Consider the following 20,984-nt stretch of genomic DNA (forward strand, 5'->3'; position numbering starts at 1 on the left):
TAATCTGAACCCTTAATTTTCATGGTCATTTAATTTCTACAAGTCTCTTATCTTTTCATAATTGGTCATATAGAATTTCTAGACCAGGTGTTTTCAACTATATTTTAACATGTGCCAAGTTTGAAAGAAGCAATTAATGAAGGGGGCCTGGCGGAACAGTGAATAAGTAATAATATTGCAACAGACACTCTACAGATTTATTAAATCACAACTGTGGTAATTTAAACCCTTTAATTTTTGTGGTCCTTTAATTTCTACAAATTTTTTTTTATCTTTTTATAATATTCACATAAAATTTCTAGACCAGAGTATGTTTTAACAGTTTGGAGGAACCAATTGGAAAGTCCATTGGTCAAGTGAATTCGCAAAGCGAGTCTCTAGAGCAAGTGTGGCCACTCCCACATGGAAAATAACATTTATAATGTAGCGTGAAATACTACAATAATAGGCCTGGTTGTGGTTTTGACTATAATACAGTAATTATTTTAGATTTGTGTTTATAGGCCGGATATGCACTCGCAGGCCGATAATGGCCTCCGGGCCGCCATTTGAGAACCCTGCTCTACATCTTGGTTGTTGCTTTACAATGGTATCCAAAGCTACTCATTATAGGCAGCAAAGCTGGCAAAGAGGAAGAGATGTTGGCTTATTAGAAACCGAATGAGACGTTGCCGTCATAATTATATTATTACTTCTGCCTGATTAGTTTTCAATTTGAAATGAACGAGCCAACAAAATTGTGGCATGAAGACATACAATTGAAGATAAAAATAAATGCAAAATGTATAAGGTATTGCTTAATACTTTATATATTTATATATTATTATGTATATAATAACAATTATTAATTTGGTTTCTTAGATTATTTTTAGTACTTGCGTTGCTTTTAATATTTCTGGCATAATTATCCACTCACTGATTGCAATTGTGAAGGAAAATGTTAGGAATTAAAATAAAAAGATATTTTTAGAAATTTTCCATTTTTTTTCCACCTCATGACAGATAGTATATCATTTCAAAATGTTAATTTTAGGGAGTATTTGTCCTTTCTAAAGGAAATTGTGCAAAAATAAGCAACATAATTAAAAACAGCTCCCTCTATTAGCAAAGAATACAGCTGCAGTGGAAACCGAGTTCTCCAATCACAGTCAACAAGGAGAAAGTCATAATAAATGCCGAAAATGATATAAAATCTTCCAATAATGATTGCGAAAGAAAGGTTAATTACCATTGTGTTGTGATGTAATTAGATTAATCGACTCATTGCCCAGATTCTTTACGAATAATTATTATTTAAATTATATGAACAAAATCTGATGTTTAGATATTTCAATCAACCAAGGAATGTATTCGCTGAGTGAATTATGTTTTGTTCATGTTGGAATGTCTCCAGTAGGATAAGATACATCACATGTAAAACAGTAATTCTTAAAAACTTAATTTTTGAGATTGTAGAACTTGGTTTTTTTTTCTGCAATATAAATAATACCTTTTTACACAGTCATAGAGTTTTTTTTAAATTTTAATATCAAAATAAATATCGCTGGAATTTTGATCAGCGTGAATATGAAAAAAAAAATGTGTAAACATAAAACGAGCTGTAATGAAGCTGAACAAATACCACTTAGGTTTTATCCGGAGATGGATTAAAAACACCAAGAGATGCCATGTCATTTTTTTCAGGGTCAGATGAGAACTAGAATAAGCCTAATATTTATTTTACATTTAAATCAATATTACCACAGCTTCAAATAATAATTTTTGGTAGTATTACTCCAGGTATTTAGTGCTCTTGTTCCATTTTCGATGTGATTTGTTTTCTAATAGAAATACCTTTGCAACTTATCACTTGAACTTAGATAGCAAAGGTCATAAGTAAATTCACCAAATTTCATTTCATCTTTTTCATCACTTGATAAAAAATACATTATTTAAAAAACAATACACTAAAGTAAGAGAATTAAAAATGTTTTCAGGAGGTGGACCAGATTGCCAATAGTAAAATAAGTCGCTTTCTACGTGGCTCTTCAACCCCCATTCAACAAAATAAAATACAAATAATAATGTGTACATAAAATTTATATAAAATATTACCATACTATTTTTTTTATACAGTTAAAATTATGTATGAATGTGAGGCAATTTTAGTGCAATTTTTAAATTTCTAATGATAATTGTCAAAAATATTTAACAAAATTTAAAAATTTTTGTGGAAATGTATAAAAACAGATAATAATATATAGATTGTAAAAAATAAACAATTTTATATTCATTAATAAATTTCAATTTAGCTGACCATGTGAATATATTATGTAAACAAGCTTCAACATAAAGTTTATATATTAATAAATACTTATTTATTTTCTATTTGTTTATTTATTTACTTTATTCATTTATTTATATTTATTCAATTTATAATAAATAAAATAAAAAAAATATTCTGATTAATATAGGCTCTTTAATATAAGATATAATATAATTTAATTTTTTTAAATTCATGGTCCTACCTTTTTTGGCGCCTTGAGACGATTTTATTGTGGAAGGCGCACTACAAATATCCCACCATTACCATTACCATTATAAAGTAAAAATTTAACACGTTGACTGCCAGTGACAAGTATACTACTCCTAGATGGTGTTACTGAGGGCGCTAGGATGACTATACCCGTCAAAATCTGCGTAATATTCTAGCGTTTATTACTTCTTTGTTATACATAGTAAAACCACAGACTTAATGATTGGTAGTTTGGGAAAATACACCTAGATGATAACATACAAATAACGGATGGATGTTTTTGTGTTACCGTGCCGGCAGTACGTTCGATTGCACGAGTGGGGTACCCTCTGAACATGTACAAACCCATGCAAAAAACGGATGAGAAAATTTGCACTTGGCAGATACAGTAGATTAGACACCCTTTAATGATTTGATATATGATTAGATAGAATTTTTTTTTTAAAGTATATTTGCTTGTTCTGGAAGGAACCTAAAATACGGTCTGGCAGTTAAGGTGTTGAGAAGAAATTCATAAATAATAAAAATGTTCATTATATAAATAAGATGACAATAATAGATACGTACATGTTACAGAATATGGTGTTCAATAGCATCTTACAGACCCAATATTAATTATGCACAAAAGCATTAATATATTTGAATGTCAGGATAAGATGTTAAATTGATGATGGAGTAAATATGTCATTTCTAGTATAACACCATTTGATATACTGCTTCTTCGATTTTGATCAGAAAAAGAAATTTTGTTTAACACTTGAATTACATGCTGTGTGTAAATCTTTGATATTATCTTTTAGCAGAATGATAGGGTAGAGGTGCAGCATTTATAATTAATTAATCATACTTCATATATACCTGTATGTAATAAAGCCGGTCATAATGCTGTATTATTTTTTATTTGTATGGCTTGAGGCTAGAATTTTATTATTCCTTCTTTTGCAAACTCGCCGCCCACCACAATTATAATTTTGAATAAAAATTTAATTTTACATTTTACCGTCAGTGCACTACTGCTGCATAAAAATGAATATTTCTTTAAAAAAAAAAAATTAATGAATATGTCACTGAACTTCGTTTAGCTTGAGTATAATGATTTGCCTTGAGAGCATTGTTATCTATTAGTCACTGACTAGTGTAAATGCCATTGAACTTGTGAAAGAACACTGTCATCAATAAATGTATAAAGCCCTATTTACACTATCAAATTTGATGTGACAAAAAAATTTAATGTTCCCATATTTCAATATTAATTATCATGATCATACAATATATGAGATCATATCACTCAAAATTTGTCACATAAAAATATAATTTTTTTCAATAAATGTATAAAGCCCTGTTTACACTATGAAATTTTATGTGACAAATAAATGCGATGTGCCCATATTTCAATATTAATTATCATGATCATACAATATATGAGATCATATCACTCAAAATTTGTCAACATAAAAGAAGCTTTTTTTCAATAAATGTATAAAGCCCTGTTTACACTATCAAATTTTGTGACAAATAAATGTGATGTGCCCATATTGCAGTAGTAGTAGTAGTGGTAGTAGTAGTAGTAGTAGTAAAACTATTTATTCATGAAGCGCAAATCAACAAATACAATGTTGTTTTTCATTATGGCCTTGAGATATCTTATTTACAATTAATAAAAATTATACATTACATTACATTATAAGAAAGTAAAAGTTAAACGCACAAATTAAATAATAATATAGATATAAAACATAGTTATTATACAGTAAGTGCAAAAGTCAACAATTTCTATTAAATAATATATACCTAACAGTGGAAAAATAGATTATGGAAATGAAGAAAATCCAATATGAATCACCATTATCATATGTGGGCACATCGCTAAAATTTGTCACATAAAAATAGCATTGTCTTCAAATTTTATGTGACAAATAAATGTGATGTGCCCATATTGTAATATGAATCATCATGATTATATAAGGATGGGCTCATATCACTCAAATATGTTACATAATATTTTATGGTGTTCACAGAGCTTTGAACTCAGGCTCACATTTTTAGAAAATGTGAAAATAAGAAAGTATTCCAAATTTGTAACAGTTTCTTTAGTAATAATGGATGAGGTATTCAAATATTATGAGTGTGGGCAATCCCAAAAGAACTTTGAGATCCATTATGGTCCCCCTGTTTCAGTTTTTCATAATGGCATACAAAAAAATAATCAGCATGTCATTTCAATGAAAAAAAAGTTGTTTTTACAGAGCAGAAAAACAGAGCATGTTTTCATTGAAATAAAGTATATTTATACTAAGTATTATTGAAATATACCATTGAAAAGAAAATTTTCGAAAAACCTGGCAACTACCACTTTGGGACATCCAGAGGCCTAGGCATTTGGCTTTACCAGTGTTTGTCTGTGCTCTGTGACTGGTGCACGACCGTGTTGTTGTAGAGGCCTAGGCCAGTCTTTGAAAACAAAAAGCATAAAACTTGAAGTGTTTTTGGTTGTCGAAGTACTCAAAAGAAGATAGGTATCCGGAAAAAACAAAATTTGCTCAGACTAGGCTGGCCCAGTGAAAAGTTGTGAGACATTGGTGGTGCTGTTTCAAACTAGACCGAATAAAATTGTGTATAGGGTAAATAATATAATTCCAGGAAATTGTGCATGTGTTGTTTTTACCCTTTTTACAACACCTGATGTGTTGTTGTAGTAAACTTCATGTCACTATGTCTTGCATTAGTGGTATAAATAAGTAGCTGCTCAAGAATGTTGTACGTAAATAAATGTAATGTATTGGTCTGCATGTCTGGAATCTGCAGAGGGTCTTACAACTTGAGCATGATTATTTATTTATCTAAAATCCAGGGAACGATAATGATGCTGACAGTATCGTAATGTCTGATCTGATATTCATCAGATCTTGTTAAAAGATTTGTCTTTCATTCCTAGAGTCCCGGGTTCAAATCCAGAAAAATTATAATAGGCCTAGTAACCTAGTGTCTGATCAGATATTCATCAGGTTTTGTGTGGCACTATAGGTTAGTTGTTAAAATGCTTGTCTTTGTCATTCCTAGAGTGCGCAGTTCAAATCCGGGTAACAATGGCGCTGCCAGTATCATAGTATCTGATCAGATATTCGTCAGATTTTTGTGTGGCACTATACTGTAGGTTGGTGGTTAAAAGACTTGTCTTCCATTCCCAGATTCCGTAGTTCAAATCCAGGTAGCAATAATGATTCCAGTATCGTAGTTTCTGATCAGATTTTTATCAGATTTTGTGTGGCACATATACTGTAGGTTGTTAGTTAAAAGGCTGGTCTTCCATTCCTATAGGTTGTTAGTTAATAGGCTTGTCTTCCATTCCTGAAGTCCAAAGTTCAAATCCAGAATAATGACACTGACAGTATCCTAATGTCTGATCAAATATTAACAGATTTTCTGATCAGATATTCATCGGATTTTGTGTTGTACTGTTGGTTGTTAAAAAGGCTTGTCTTCCATTCCTAAAGTCCGGGGTTGAAATCCAGAATAATGACACTGCCAGTATCCTAGTATCTGACCAGATATTCATCAGATTTTCTGATCAGATATTCATCGGATTTATGTCGCACTGTTGGGTGGTTGTTAAAAAGGCTTGTCTTCCATTCTGAGAGACCTGCTCAAAGCCTTTGAACACCCCATGATTTTATTTTCTTCTGACTTGAGCACCAGATCTCTACTACAACACTGAACTACAGCAAAGAGAGCAGTTTTAGCTCATTCTAATCTGGTGGTAGCCACTGTGTGTGCGCTGAACCCTGGAGATCTAGGTTCCCAGTTCAATTACCATTGCTGACTTTCCTTGTGTTTCAGCTGGAGGGCTAAAATAAAAGTTACAATAGCACAATACACTGGGTATACACAAGAGTAGGGGATTGTCTCCCGGTGAACTGCCCAATCACCACCCACTTTATCTAGACTTTTGTGGCTATCCTTGCAGCGTTTACACCAAATAAATTTAATCCAATCTACAGTAGCTCTCATTATGAGACTTAATTTAGGCCAAATATAGAAATATATTTGTTTCTTGTCCCTGCACAATTTTTTTTTTTTTCAAATTTCCAATTTTTTTTCTGTCAGAATTGTAATCGTCACTCAGTCAATGAGTGTATGATATAGTTGTATACTCTTACTTTGAGTTCTGTAGGTCTGATTTTGGCACATTTTTAAATACATTTTACGGTATGATTTATTTGTGAAATCTTAGCAACAGTATGGAGGAGGTGGGGCTTAGCAGAAATGTCCATTACTCACATTGAATTATAGCCAATGGTCAAACAGTGACTGGTCAATATTCGAATAGTTTAACATTCAAAACAGTTCTACAATGACTGGTCACTTAACACTTTTTTATGAAAAGCTTTTTAACCAGGCCTTATAGTATTGCTCATTATGTTTATTGGTAAGTGCGCTGTTGGATATGAATGGAAATATTGATGTATAGGGGCGTAAACTAGTCTTGACCTAGGGGGTGCGAAGTGGGTCAAAAATTGAGAATGCAGAAGTAAATGCCTATTCCAATGAAAACTTGAAAGGTCATTTTTAGTATTTTAACCCACTCAGTGGAACTAATCCGGTGCTCCCTGCCTGGACCCATGCTGTCCTCATATTGAAATGTCTGGTTCAAGTATTTAGGAGTTACAGTACTTTAAATTCAAATGGTAAATGGAATAAAGCGAAAGAAAATAATTGTCTACAAGCTAATAAAGCCTTATGTGCTTTGAAGGGGGGTAATTCAGGGACGTTTTGGTCATCTACCGATTAACTTATGGAATCAAATTTTTTATGTTAAAATATTACCGATTTTATTCTATGGCAGTGAAATGTGGGATTTGGATGATATTTCATCTATTGATAAGATACAAATGAAATTTTGTAAATACATATTAGGAGTTGGCAAATCAGCACCCAATATTGGTGTTAGAGGAGAATGCGGGAGATACCACTTACTGTACATGTTGCATGTTCTGTTAACGTTATTAGATATTGGTTAAGACTGATTTATATGGACAGTGAAAAATTTATTAGGCAATGCTATGACTTTCAATACAGAAAAACACAAAAGAAACGAGCCTTGTTGGGCCATAGATGTTAAAAATCTATTATGTTCCATTGGTTTTGGAGATATTTGGCACGAACAAAAAGTCAACGATTTCAATGATTTTGTATTTAATCTAAAACAAAGGTTAACAGACATTGAAAATCAAAGGTTTTATGAAGAAATTAGGCAACATTCTAAATTAAAATTGTATTCACAAATTAAAAATGAATTCAGAGCAGAGGATTATCTAAAAAATGTAGATAATTACAGACATAAACAAATCCTTACAAAATTAAGATTGTGGATATTAGAATTAAAATTAGAAAGAGGAAGATTGTATAATGTTAAAAGAAATGAAAGATTATGCAAATTATGTTCGTTACAAAAAATCGAAGATGAATATCATTTTACCTTAATTTGCCCTTTTTATTCAGATATTAGAACAAAATTTCTATTTACCTGTTACACATACACTCTGTCCGAATTCAAATTTCTTAATTTAATCTCTACTAAAAATGTTGATCTCATTTCAAAGTTATCAAAATGCTTATTTTACTCATTTAAATGCAGAAAAGAATATTTAGATGCACTCTAATTTTGTTAATATCATATTTTGTATATTATTTGGGCCAGAGGCCTATATGATTAATAAATGTTCCTTGAACCTGTTTTCAAGGAAGAAGAAGAAGAAGTGTAAAGCAGCAGGCTTCCAATAAACAAGTCAGCAGTTCGAGTTGTTGGCGGTTGTTTGTCTGTTTTTACCAGCACACTTTATCCTTGAATTTCTTTTCTACCTACGAATATAAATTAATACCGTAATAGATTTGAATGCAAATTTGCTGATTACTGTCTTCAACTTTATGAAGTACTCCCTCAGGTGGCTAAGTATATGTCGCGTACGTGTTTGATCCAACGACCGAGAGATAATAACGATTTAATAAAAATGACATTTTTACATTATAATCTTCACTGTTGTTAATATAATCTTTTACTGAATTATTTTTATTTAGCTTTTGTTCCTATTAAGTAAAGTAAATTTTATTGTTTATGACACCTGTATGAATGTGCTTTTCTATTGCCAATATGAAACATAAAATATTCAAACAGAGATAGACATTTGTATGCATAAAAACAATTGTCATTGCAATTATTTTAGCAGCTAGCTTTACATAGCTCTGAGAGAGCAACTTAGCTCAGTCGACTAATCTGGTGGTAGCCACTGTGTGTGCGCTGAACCGTGGAGATCTCTAGGTCCCCGGTTTAATTCTCATCGCTGCCTCTCCTTGTGTTTCAGCTAGAGGGCTAAAATACAAGTTACAATAGCGCACCGTCTTTCGGATGAGACGTTTAAGCTGTTGGTCCCGTGTGCATTATGGCCCATTTGCAGTACACTCTTCAGAAAAGAGATGGGATTATCTCCCGGTGTACTGTCCAATCACCATCAGAAGGACCCCACTGGAAATAAGTCTTCTTCTAGAGTAGGCTATCCTTGGTGTTTACACCGAATAGATTCATTCCAATCCAATAAAAAAGAACCCCCTATTTGTTTCAACACTGCTGGCTGAAGGTGATAAGATAGGCTTATCATCATTTAAACGTAATACACTTTTATAAATTGATCATAAAACATGCCAAAAATAACTAATTCTTGGAATATGTTGGGTTCAACGATTAACGAAAGGTCATTAGACTTTAGAGTACAAAGAGATTGCAGCTTAACATGTTCGCTGCCTGCGACCTTAACATGTTCGCTGCCTGCGACGAGTATTCGTCCTTTAGGGTGTTTGCTGAGGGCGCAAGCAATGACTAAACTCATCAAAAACCAGGGTAACTAGCATTTATTACTTCATTGTTAAACATTGTAGAACCATGAACAGACTTAAAAGCTGATAGTTCGGGGGAGATACACCTAGATGATAACGTACAAATAACAAATGTATGTTACGTTACCGGGACTTGATTGCATGAGTGGGGGGGCGCGCTCTGAACATATACCAACTCATGCGAAAGGCAGATGAGGAGACTAACACTTGGCAGTAGCTGTAAAAAGTACTGTCCCACTGCCAACCAAAAGTCTACTCCTCTAATAATTTATTCGACTCACCATTTTGATGACAATGACATACTGAATGACAAGATAAAGTTTCTAGAAAGTATATTTGTACATGTATACTTGTTTTGTCACCTAATAAAAGGGTCAAGCAGTCAACATGTTAACAACATTTTATTAATTAATAACATATTATTATTTTATTAGATAAAGTATTAGTTTTTTTTTTATAGTTATTGTCCCCAACGTTAAGGGTGATTAATAGTAAAATCTAATTCTTTAAGTTATACAGTATCTGTTGTTAAAATCAGTTCAAGTGGATATGGTAAAAGGTTAACATCACAAAGTGGGTTTATTATTAACTTCTGGTTTATAAATCAAAAACTTTTAGTTTTTACTGGTAGCATGTAACTAGCAGCAGTCACGAAAATAAGGAAATTGACTTCTTAATAAACACAGTTTCCACATTAAAAAGCTTTTAAAATGATATGTCATTTACTACAATCAACTTACTATTGCCGAAGTCATGAGTAAAAGTATTATGGCTTCTGTACTACTAAAATACTGCCGCATTCATGCTAATTATTCAGTTTAAAATTCAGCGACAGTCGTATGCAGGTTTTGGGATGGTAAGCCCCATATAGACTGATGGTAGCAGATAAAAATGGCTTGAAATTAAAAGAAGAAAAATGTTACGTGGCCTTTGGATAATAATAACGGAATATAAGTAATGAGATGATATGGTACCAGGTACTAACTACAGTCTTAACGAGGGCAGTCTATGTATATCAACAGAATCCATTTGGTTTATTTATACATACCAACTTAGTCACACTGGTATTCAATGTCTAGCCTGACACGGTTAATCAGCATGATGATAGTTATATAGTTAGATGTGAAATGTATATTTTTGTAGTTAAAGTTACCCAATGTGTGCGGTTAGCACATTGGGTTGTGATTCAGGTATCTTAACCTTGAGGTTGAAGTTCTATCTTTTCTTTACATTTTGATAACTTATTGTAAATTAACCGTATACAATACTACCATGTTGTTATGCTAATAAAAATAATTTGTCTTACATTTTTTTGTTTAATGCTTAATTATATCATTTATATTTATGTTGGGGACCCCCTTCTGAAACAAGCCTACCAGCTGAAAGGATTATCCTCTGTTATCTATTTTGTCTTATTGTTTGTCAATGTTTTGCTGTTTCATTTCATTTCATTTCAGTTTATTCAGTTCATTCAGAGAGATAAAAACAAAACAATACAAAAGTGCAGAAACAGATAAAAAGTATAAAGAACAATATCAACTGAATGAACTGAGTAATATACCCAAGAAAGTTTACAAGTAAACTTATTTCCATTGTTGTCCTCAAGACAGAAAGAAAACATTGAAAATTGCACTAACCTTAACCACTAAAAATAGCAAATCTTAACCAATAAGTCAAATACATTAAAAAGGCACATTTAAAAAGAAAGTAAAACAAATGAAAGAAAGCAGCACATTCAAGAAATATTAAGAAATAACAGTAAAATTTACAATTTAAAAATAAATTAAAATTATCAAAAATGCTTTATTCGATAATCAGGAATTAAAAGGTATTATAAAAAATAGATATTTTAAACAATTAGGATTGCAGTTCTTTAATCTACAAGGTTTTGAGATAATTTTTTTCTCTTGTTTTTATTAAATGCAAATTGATTCTTTGTTATTTGAATGGATAATAATAAATATTGTACTAATTACTCTACTGTAAATGGTTCTTCAGTGTATAGATTAAATGTCTATTACTAACTAATTCAACAAAAGATTAAATGAAGCTCTGCTAAGTACTAATTACTCTGTTTAACATTTAGCATTAGTCTACTGTTTTTGGATGGCAATGCCTCACTTTGCATTAATTAATCGTTTCCCTCGTTTTTTACTCCTTTTAAGTTTAACATTCTACAAAGTTTTTTTTGTATAATATATGTTTACGATACGATACGAAAAATTGTATTGAAATTTTTGTCATGAAAATAAATACTAGGAAATTTGTTTTTATTGTTGAACATTTAGTTACACTTTATAGAACCAGATAAAATCCTTTGAGATAAAATAATATTGTATTCCTCTTTTCCTCTTTATATAAAATCAATTGATAAATGAAGAAATGATAAGCTGGAAGATATGTGTTTGTTTCGTGATCGTATTTTTTTAAGATCGTTAGAGGAGGACAGAAAAAAGAATTTTTCTTTACTCATTTAGCAATTAGTTTTGCCAAAAACATCCAGATGGAGGAGAAAATAAAAAAGTAATTTTTTTGGTGAATGTAAACAGTAATCATTCCTGATGATGACATAATTAATGTCGAAATATTGAATCCCAACACGATGGCGTGTATTTCAATACTTGGAGTATGTATTATACTTTCTTATCTGAGATTAATCAGTGCACCTTTCGGTAAACAGTAATAGGATGGTTAAAATCCTTAAATTTATATATTATGAAAAAACATACAAACAAACATATCTTATTTTTGGAGATTTCACAGCAGCGGCAAGCATAATGAAAAATAAAGGAAACTGTTTATTTTTACTGAAATTTCCAATTTTTTGTGTGCGGCGGGTTCGCTAATTTGCCAAAAATTAAATGTTATTTTTAATTAGAAATCATGTATTATGATGAATTTGAGGCAGAACAAAACAAGTCCCTGTCATGTTTGATTAATATTCCATTCAATATATTTTCTTTTATTGTATGTCTTCATTAAAAATGCATAGGAAGAAAGAAAGCCTATAACTAGGCAGGATCTCCAAGACTTCTAATAAATTATTATAGTAGAACCCCTATTAATCCCTATTAAGGGGACACTTACGGGACCAAAAAAAGAGTCCCATAATAAAAAAATAAATAAATAATCATAGAGTAGAGCTATTCATTAAAAAGTACATTTTCCATGCTAACATTTCAAATTTAAGATTCAATATATATTATACAATATAATATTAATTTTAGTCTTGTATAGCACATATACAATAAAGTTTGTCTCTTACATGAAGAACAAGAAAAATAATCATGAAATTATATTACTATAATAATAATAATAATCATAACAACAAAACACATTTGTTAGGCACCCTTTCAGAAGAGACCAGAGGTCATACATATTAAAAACATAGTTATCAATAATCATTTACAAGGTAAAATAAAATCCTTAAAATTCAGGTTAAAACAGCAATGAATTATCATAAAACATTGTACCAAAATTTATTATAAATCTGAAGTTTAACAATTCTAAATCAAACTTCAATTGTCGAAAACAAATGTCCTATTTCCTATGTCATTTATACAGCATTTATAAGTGTTCTTAATACATCTAACTTTATTTTTCTATATATGTCAATCAGCAGGGACTTCTGGAAGTCTATCTTTCAGGAGAATTTGTACCCCTGAGTTACGACTTTTTATTTTTCGTTACTTTAATGTTTTTGTTATTTGTTTCAGGATTTTTTAGACAATACACCTGAAGATCATCCAGACCATGACAATCTTGAGGTGGCGTTGAGTAAGATTCGAACCCTTGCCCGTGCTATTGATGATAAGAAGAATGAAGCTGATCGTGCCATGCTTGATATTGCTATTTTACGCGAGCTTGAGAGTTTGATTGACGGCAATATAGAGCTTGCTGCTCCGAATCGGCGGTTTATTCGGCAGTATCCGTTCAGTGAATTGGTACAGTTTAATCAAATCTTATCAAAAATACATAAATATACCACTTTCGGGATCGAGTTTTCTATAGTGTTTAGCAGCTTTGGTCTCTAATTAGAACACTAAATATAAAAGACATTAGTTAATTTGAGACCACAGAAAACCAATCTTTAATTTGAAGGAGACCTGTGCATTCATAAAGTAATATATACAATTTATTAGGCCTGCTATAGTTAACGTAATTGATATTAATGTCAGTATTGTGTTTGGCATCAGATTAGCAACCAAATTCACTACATTTTATTTTTTATATTACAGAAAGTAGCCAAGAAAGACCGATGTCTTTTCTTGTTTTCGGATTTGATTGTCTGTGCCTCTGTAAAGCGCCGGTCTGGACCCGGACGAAGACAGTCAATTAGCGTGTAAGTAAAAAATACTCATTTTAAATACTATACTAACCCGCTTCTTTCAACATTGAGGACCGAATTAGTAGCTGAAATAGCATATTAAATAGAGTTAATTTTAGTATTTTTTAGTATTCTTTAACTGTGTTGATCAGGCTGGGACCGATCCAAGGACATGGGGGAGGGAAGGGAGTCCTCAAAAAATAAAGAAAAAAGGAAAGAAACGAGAAAGAGGGAAGCACAATACTCCAAAACATGGCCTACCCAGATTTTTGTATGAATCAGATTCTGTGTTACAAGTATAATGATAATCTGGAAATGCTTATAGCACCCAAGGCCTTGTTCTTCCTTTTTCAAAAGATTCAGACAAGCTTTTTCAAAAGATTCAGACAAGAAGTTGTTCTTTTTTACTTGGCATAATTAGATTGAGTCCTGCAGCATTACCAATCGATGCAAGTAAGTACAAGCTGAACTGGAAGTATCAACTGGAAGATATGGATATAGTGAAGCCTGCTCATACACCAAAGAGGATCGCATTTGACCAGACGATCAGCAAGTTAGAAGAGGATTTAACCAGATTAAACCAGATCAGTGGACTTGCTGATACATTGGCATGTTCTCATCAGGTGAGATCCAGTTGATTAATGTGAAAACTCTGTCTGCTCAAAACATTCTCCAAAAAAAATATGTTCTGAGATTGGTGAGGGAAAAAAATGTATATTCTTTGTCATTGATAATGTGTTAAATTCAAGCTGTCTTGTAGTATTTATGACCATATCATAGGTCAGCTCAAAATGTTCTCCATAATACTTTCATAATACATTCTTTGACATTGCAGTGTGTTAAATTCAAGCCATCACATAGTCTTAGGTATTCATGACCATGTCAAAGGTCAGTTTATGTAAACAATTAAAATTGGTTAATATAAGACCCTGAATTACATTCGTGAAGCAATCAGTGTAAGAAATTTTCATTCATTCTGTTTTTTTATTATCAAAACTCATAGTAGCAAAATATAACTGAATTGCGAGCAGATTTACAAAATGTACAAAATACAAAATTATTAAAAGATGAAATATTATTAAAATGCAACAAGCGAGAAAGCCAAAACACAAAGAAAAAGGGCTGACACAAGAGAAAAAAAAAATCCAGCAACAATTAGAATCACGACAAAAACGTACATTCAGGAAAGGAAGAAAAAAAAGACATTAGCATTAGGAAAACCAATCCACACCTAAAGCTATGAAAAGAAAATGTCTGCTCAAGACAAATCAGCTTAGCAGATAATGATGATGATCAGTGGCAGATTTGGGGGGAAAGCCAGCACCCCCCCTCCCCCTTTTTAAAAAGTCAATTAAAAAAAAAATGATTGCTCAAAAATGCCTCTGGGGTTATTATAGGAATCTAGAAAACAAACATTTTTTAGGGGGAGGACTACGGACCCCTAGGGTAGTGTTGTTTCTTGATTGGCCCGATTTCAGACATCTCTGGATCTGCTCCTGGTGATGATGATGATGATGATGATGATGCAAGACCCAGCTTAAATCCACCTTTTTCACTCTAGTCTAGATCTTGTTTTTGTTTTTTTGTATTTGTTTGTCGTCGACACTTAAGTCTTGCGACTACTTAGACACCTGTAATATGCACTACAGAAATGGAAGACCATTACGATATTACCACCGGGCATAATTTTGAATTGCGTATACAATTTATTACTATGGCAAAGAAATCAATACATTACTTGGGAAGTGTTCAGAATACCCATTAATATATTTATTTAGATACAGAAATGTCAAAAGTGACACGAAAGGATGATGTAAAATGATTTCTCTTGTGTTTACATTTGATTAAGGCTTTGAATGATGTCATCAAGGAACTAATGGATGCAATTAACCGTAAAATATCGGATCGACAATCTCTTCGCTCCATGCCGCCATCGCTAATGAACAAAGTGGAATTATCAGCGACGACACCGTAAGTTTAAGACATCTCCGCAGTTGATTATGCATTAGCATTAACAAAATAAATATGAAGTATTATTAATAATGAATATATTATCATTATCATTATATTTTTTTTAGCTCATTGTTATTGTTACCATTATTATTTATTTTATTACCATCTTAATTGTATTTATTTCTGTTGACGTGTGCTTAAAAATGACTGAAGTTCTTTTTGCAGATATACACCAACTACCCATTTTCATGTATTTATTAACCATTGAAATAATGATAAAATTCACAATACACTTAACTTCTGATTCCTTGAGCAGATGTAAATTTCCCAAAAATTTATCGGTGTACTCTATGGATGCCACTCTCTTCCAACTTAATTCTTGTTACTGGAAAACTTATATGTCTAAAATGAGCTATCATATGTTCTCATAATGGGTGTAGGTGTGAGGTGTGGACGCACAACCCGTTGCCCACCTTATGACATCAAATTAGATTCGCTAAAGTGGTTTAAAATACAAAAAATGACCATTATTTTTTTTTTTTTTTTTTTTTTTTAATTGCATTAGGTTTTATTTCTGCATTCTCAATTTTTTTCACAACCCCCAGAGCATTTCATACCCCATTTCATACCCCAGACCATAGTGTCCTCAGACCATTTCATACCCTAGACCAAAACCAGCCTACACTTCTGTCTCATAATTTAGTTGATGTTGTCTCCAGCAATCAGTCATCTGTAATGGTGTTTTATTAAACCAAAATGACCCTTCATTAATTGTCTGCATGTCACAAACAGACATTGCTCTTTACACTTTAAATCAACTTTCCTATAGTACAGTTGTGTTATATCAGCAATTATACTGACTTGTCTTGTTTACAACAGCGTAACAACAAGGGTTAATATTAGGACAATTACGTGCAGTTTATCAATTTGTTTGTTTCTTAACGTCTATTCACCTTTTGAATAGGGGATTTGTGACGTTAATTGCTGTATATTTGAAAAACAACAGTCTGTAGTGTCAAAGAATGCGTGTATTTTTTATAATATTCCGTGAATAAATTCATGTCGATCGCAGATATATTTGGATCAGCCAAACAAAACTAAACCATATGTTATACTTATAAGTGGTTAGTGCAGTGGGAACGGTTTGGTTTCTCAACCTCGGAGTCGGGGTTTCAATCCCCTCGCTGTGCATTTCGCTTGTGTCCTTGGGCAAGGCACTTTATCTACATTGCTTCTCTCCACCCAGGAGTATAAATGGGTACCTGGTAGGGTCAAGTGCCAAAATGCGCTCATGTAGCTGCCGCAACTTTATAGAACAGTTTGTGTTCCATAGGCGTCTAATCCAATGACTGGGGTAGTAATGTGAATTGCTTAGAGCCCTTGTTGGCATTAAGCGCTATATATATATAACATATTACATATATTTTATACTTGAAATTTTGTTCCTTTGTTCTGTGTTTAAAATATTGTTCCTAAAAATATCCATTTTTTTGTAATTACAATTCTGTGACATGTTATTGGTAACCCTACTCAACTTATTCCGACAGTGCCCTGGTAACGTCACAGTAAGAGATTACTCATTTCTTTAAAAGAAAAAAAAATTAATGTTTGTTTTTCAGTATCAGATGTATTTCTTCTTAAGTGCTTATTTTTTTCTTTGTTTTTAATATCGCTGCTTAACAAGTTGCAAAAAATTATCCAAAAAAAATTATTAGCATGGTAGGAAAGAGTCTTAGCTCATAAATCAATGGTCCCCAAACAGGTACAAAAAAAAAAGTAAACCGTCAATAAATATATATATTGTTGTTACTGTACTTTATTTTTTTAGTATATTGAACTTACATTATTGTAAGAACAAATAAAAAAATTTGTTTGTATACATTTTAGGGAAGGAACGGAGAGTATGACCTTAATTTTTAACAATGCTGAGCTGAAGAACAACTTTGAAAGCAAGTTTACAGAAGCAAAGTTAAAACTTAGTAAGTATGACTTAAATGTGTTGAGTATATATATATATATAGTAGTTCTACATAAAACTTAGTGAGTTCTACTTAAATGTTGGCGACTAATACTAAAATTCTTGAATAATACTTTTAATAATTATGACACCTTGAAATGTATATTTTCTATTTCAGGTTCGTGTTCCAAAGATTATTTCCCGCCCGTGTTTTTATACCCAATCCCGATCTCCAAGACCCGTAGCGGTATGCAGTTCACTTGCGCTGCTCCGAGTCTTGGTACAATGAGTAACAGTCTCCGAGACGTGTGGGTTTGTAACAGTGACGGCTACGTCGGTCAGGTGTGCTTGTTAAGCATGACACCGGATCCTAACGTTGTGTCGTGTATATCGGTGTGCTCTACAAGAATCCTGTGTGTAATGTCTGTACCAGGTGGTCCAGACCATTCCAATAGGTAGGTTTCATTTGAGATGATTGTAAGGGTCTTTTCCTAATAGCATTTCCTTCTCCGCCATGAAACTTTTTACCCCAGTGTCCCAACCATTCAATGACAAAAAATTATGCTCAAGTCAAAAAATCAGGTAAGCCACTGTCTATTTGACCAGAATTAAGGATGATTTGTTATGAAAAATATTGAAAATACAAGTGGTGACTCCAGAATTTTTTAGCTGTAATGGCGCGAGTGGCAATTGAGCACCTAAGGATCAAAGGAGGCAGAAACTACGACTCAGATAGGACGAAGATTTTCAAAATCATTGAGGGTCCACAAATTGTAGTCATTTTTGTAAAATGATTTCATGCTTGGTTAGTGTTTTTTTGACTGCTGCCATGGGAGAATGGGTGAGTGCTCTTCGGTACCTCCTCTCCCGCTTGATCTGCCTTTGAATACCTTGTCCATTGATCATGATAGTGCTGGGTGGAGATGTTGCAATTGTGATTGCAATCATTATGTTCCATAAAAAACCATAGGATTTTGTTTTGTTTGTCCATCTTCTTACATATCATCGATATTATAAATGATGCTAAAATGAGGTATTATCAATCCTAGATCATCAATGAAGAGAAGACAGCGCACACGACCCCTTCCGGAAATGGTTTCCCCCAGCAATGAGGAAGTGCTTACATCACGAATGACCTCTTCCCCTAAGGTCAGCCATCAGAATGCAAACAAGTCTAGTTTTTCTCTGAATTCAACACCTACCATGAACCTGAGTAATAAGGCAGCTGATATTATGGCCTTTGACACCGACGACAGCGAACTCGACGAAGAAATTCTCTCGCCTGTTATCGGACAACAAAGCCAGTTGTTTGTGGAAGAATCTGCAATGGATGAGGCCAGTTCAGGTGAGTTCACAAATACAAACACACAATACAATTTGTATGACATTGGTTGACAGCCCTACCCTACAAGAATCAGGTATAACAAACAATATGTTTCATCACAGTGCAACGGGAGTAATTATTGTCCAACGTACAACAGATAAGTGATGATTATATTTTGTGTAGTTTAATTTTTATACTTTCATCCCAAACAAGGCCATTTAAATACCCCATCTAGGTAAGGAAATTACCATACCTTATTTTATATTTACAGAGTATATAATACCGAGTATATTATAATCGAGCATGTGCTTACAGCACATGCTCGATTATAAACCCATCACCTAGTCTAGGCTTGATTTCTGATGTTAGCCTTGTTCAAGTTTAAGCCCACCCTCTAATTTTTGGGTAATTTTGTAGGCACATGCCCTTTTTTGCATAAAGCCCTGTTTACACATCAAATTTTCTTTGACGAAAAACTGTTTTATGCCCATATATAGTCATGATGTGATGTCATCATGACCATATTTAGGCATATCACATGTTTTTGTCTAATAAAATTTGATAACAGGGCTTCCATGAAATGCTGGCAATTAGGGCTGCAACATACTGTGAACCACTGTACAGGCTGTCCACAAACCAAGCAAAACAACTAATACTGCAAATTGAAGATGTACAAAACAGAAGTACATGTTTTTTGTCATTGGTGACTACAGTAGGTATAGTAGTGTTGCTGCAATGAAAAAAGATTTCAATTGGGAACCCTTGCAAATAAGGAGAACGACAAACAAATTGTCTCTTTTTCATCAGGCCTTAATGATTGTCTCACCATCCCGCTACATACATACCTGCGCCCTGTCAGTTCTCTAGACATTCTACCTATAACTCAGTACCTGTAACAAAGGACTGTTACAAATACTCATTCATATATAGAACAATAAACTCCCCTAGCATATAATTGGAATCCAAGACAAGGAAAAGTTCAAGGAAGCGGTCATCAACCATCTCAAAAGCCAATAACTCAACGACCACCAACCCTTCTCGCTTTGCTCCTTTTAGGGGTATTTACCTAACCAGAACCAAGCTAGAGTATCTACTTATGGCTGACTGAGAATGCTCAGCGTGTGGTTCTGAAACATTCAATGAAACAAAATCTGATCAAACATTGCCTGGAAATTAAATATAAAAATCTGTCCACACAATCAAATTTTCTTTGTATGCTTGTATATAGTCATGATGAGCCTATATATGATCATGAATTGCCTATATATGGTCATGATGTGCCTATATATGGTCATGATGTGATGTCTATATGACCATACTTGGGTATGTCATAATTTTGTCAAATAAAATTTGATAGTCTGGACAGGCCTTTTTAAAGTCCTGTTCAAAAAAAAAAAAAAAAAAAATATAGCTTAAAAGTTTTATTTGTACTGTATTACACAATGATAATTAAGATTTGTGACTGATAATGTAGTTCTAGATGTGCAATATGTTAACCACCTTAATATTTGTTCATAATAGACGACGATACTGATCGAATTCGTAATGGATTGAGACCGTACAAGGATAGCCTGGAAGCAGCTCAACCAACAATGTGGTTAGGCACGGAGGATGGATGGTAAGTCAACAACCTTTATACATAGGAGGATGCGGATTTAATTAACTTTAAAGGCAATCTGCTCATCATATTATCTTAACGTAATTCAATTCAGAGGATGAGCATGTTTTGAGATATCCTGCAATATATATTACAAAATTCTTTCAGAGATATTCAGAAACCCAATAACATTATCTGATGGTCTGACGGAACATGTTCGTATACTTTGAATCCGTCATATGGCAAATTAACATTTGATTAAAGCAGGGCATTTCACTCATATTTTTATCTGACAGACACAATAATAAATGTTTGATGAGATTGGTATGATTGTGTATGTTTGCTTTAAACATATCTGATAAAACAGATAGACTTGATAGTGTACAACTTATGTTAACCATATTAAGGTACTTATACTGATGA

General features: G+C 32.7%; 1 protein-coding gene across 1 annotated transcript in view; it reads left to right on the top strand.

Annotated features, from left to right (window-relative positions):
* The window catches only part of LOC117116239 (rho guanine nucleotide exchange factor 17-like), a 48,140-nt gene that overhangs the window by 18,967 nt on the left and 8,189 nt on the right, over nucleotides 1–20,984 (top strand). The window contains exons 5-12 of the mRNA XM_033260225.1: nucleotides 13,120–13,347; nucleotides 13,642–13,745; nucleotides 14,152–14,353; nucleotides 15,580–15,701; nucleotides 17,571–17,662; nucleotides 17,819–18,095; nucleotides 18,690–18,985; nucleotides 20,486–20,582. Of these exons, the coding sequence (XP_033116116.1) occupies nucleotides 13,120–13,347; nucleotides 13,642–13,745; nucleotides 14,152–14,353; nucleotides 15,580–15,701; nucleotides 17,571–17,662; nucleotides 17,819–18,095; nucleotides 18,690–18,985; nucleotides 20,486–20,582 (1,418 nt within the window). The remainder of the gene's footprint in view (nucleotides 1–13,119; nucleotides 13,348–13,641; nucleotides 13,746–14,151; nucleotides 14,354–15,579; nucleotides 15,702–17,570; nucleotides 17,663–17,818; nucleotides 18,096–18,689; nucleotides 18,986–20,485; nucleotides 20,583–20,984) is intronic.

This window comes from Anneissia japonica, unplaced genomic scaffold (assembly GCF_011630105.1).
Source record: "Anneissia japonica isolate Jap-2015-1 unplaced genomic scaffold, ASM1163010v1 scaffold288028_len459517_cov177, whole genome shotgun sequence".
Lineage (NCBI taxonomy): Eukaryota > Metazoa > Echinodermata > Crinoidea > Comatulida > Comatulidae > Anneissia > Anneissia japonica.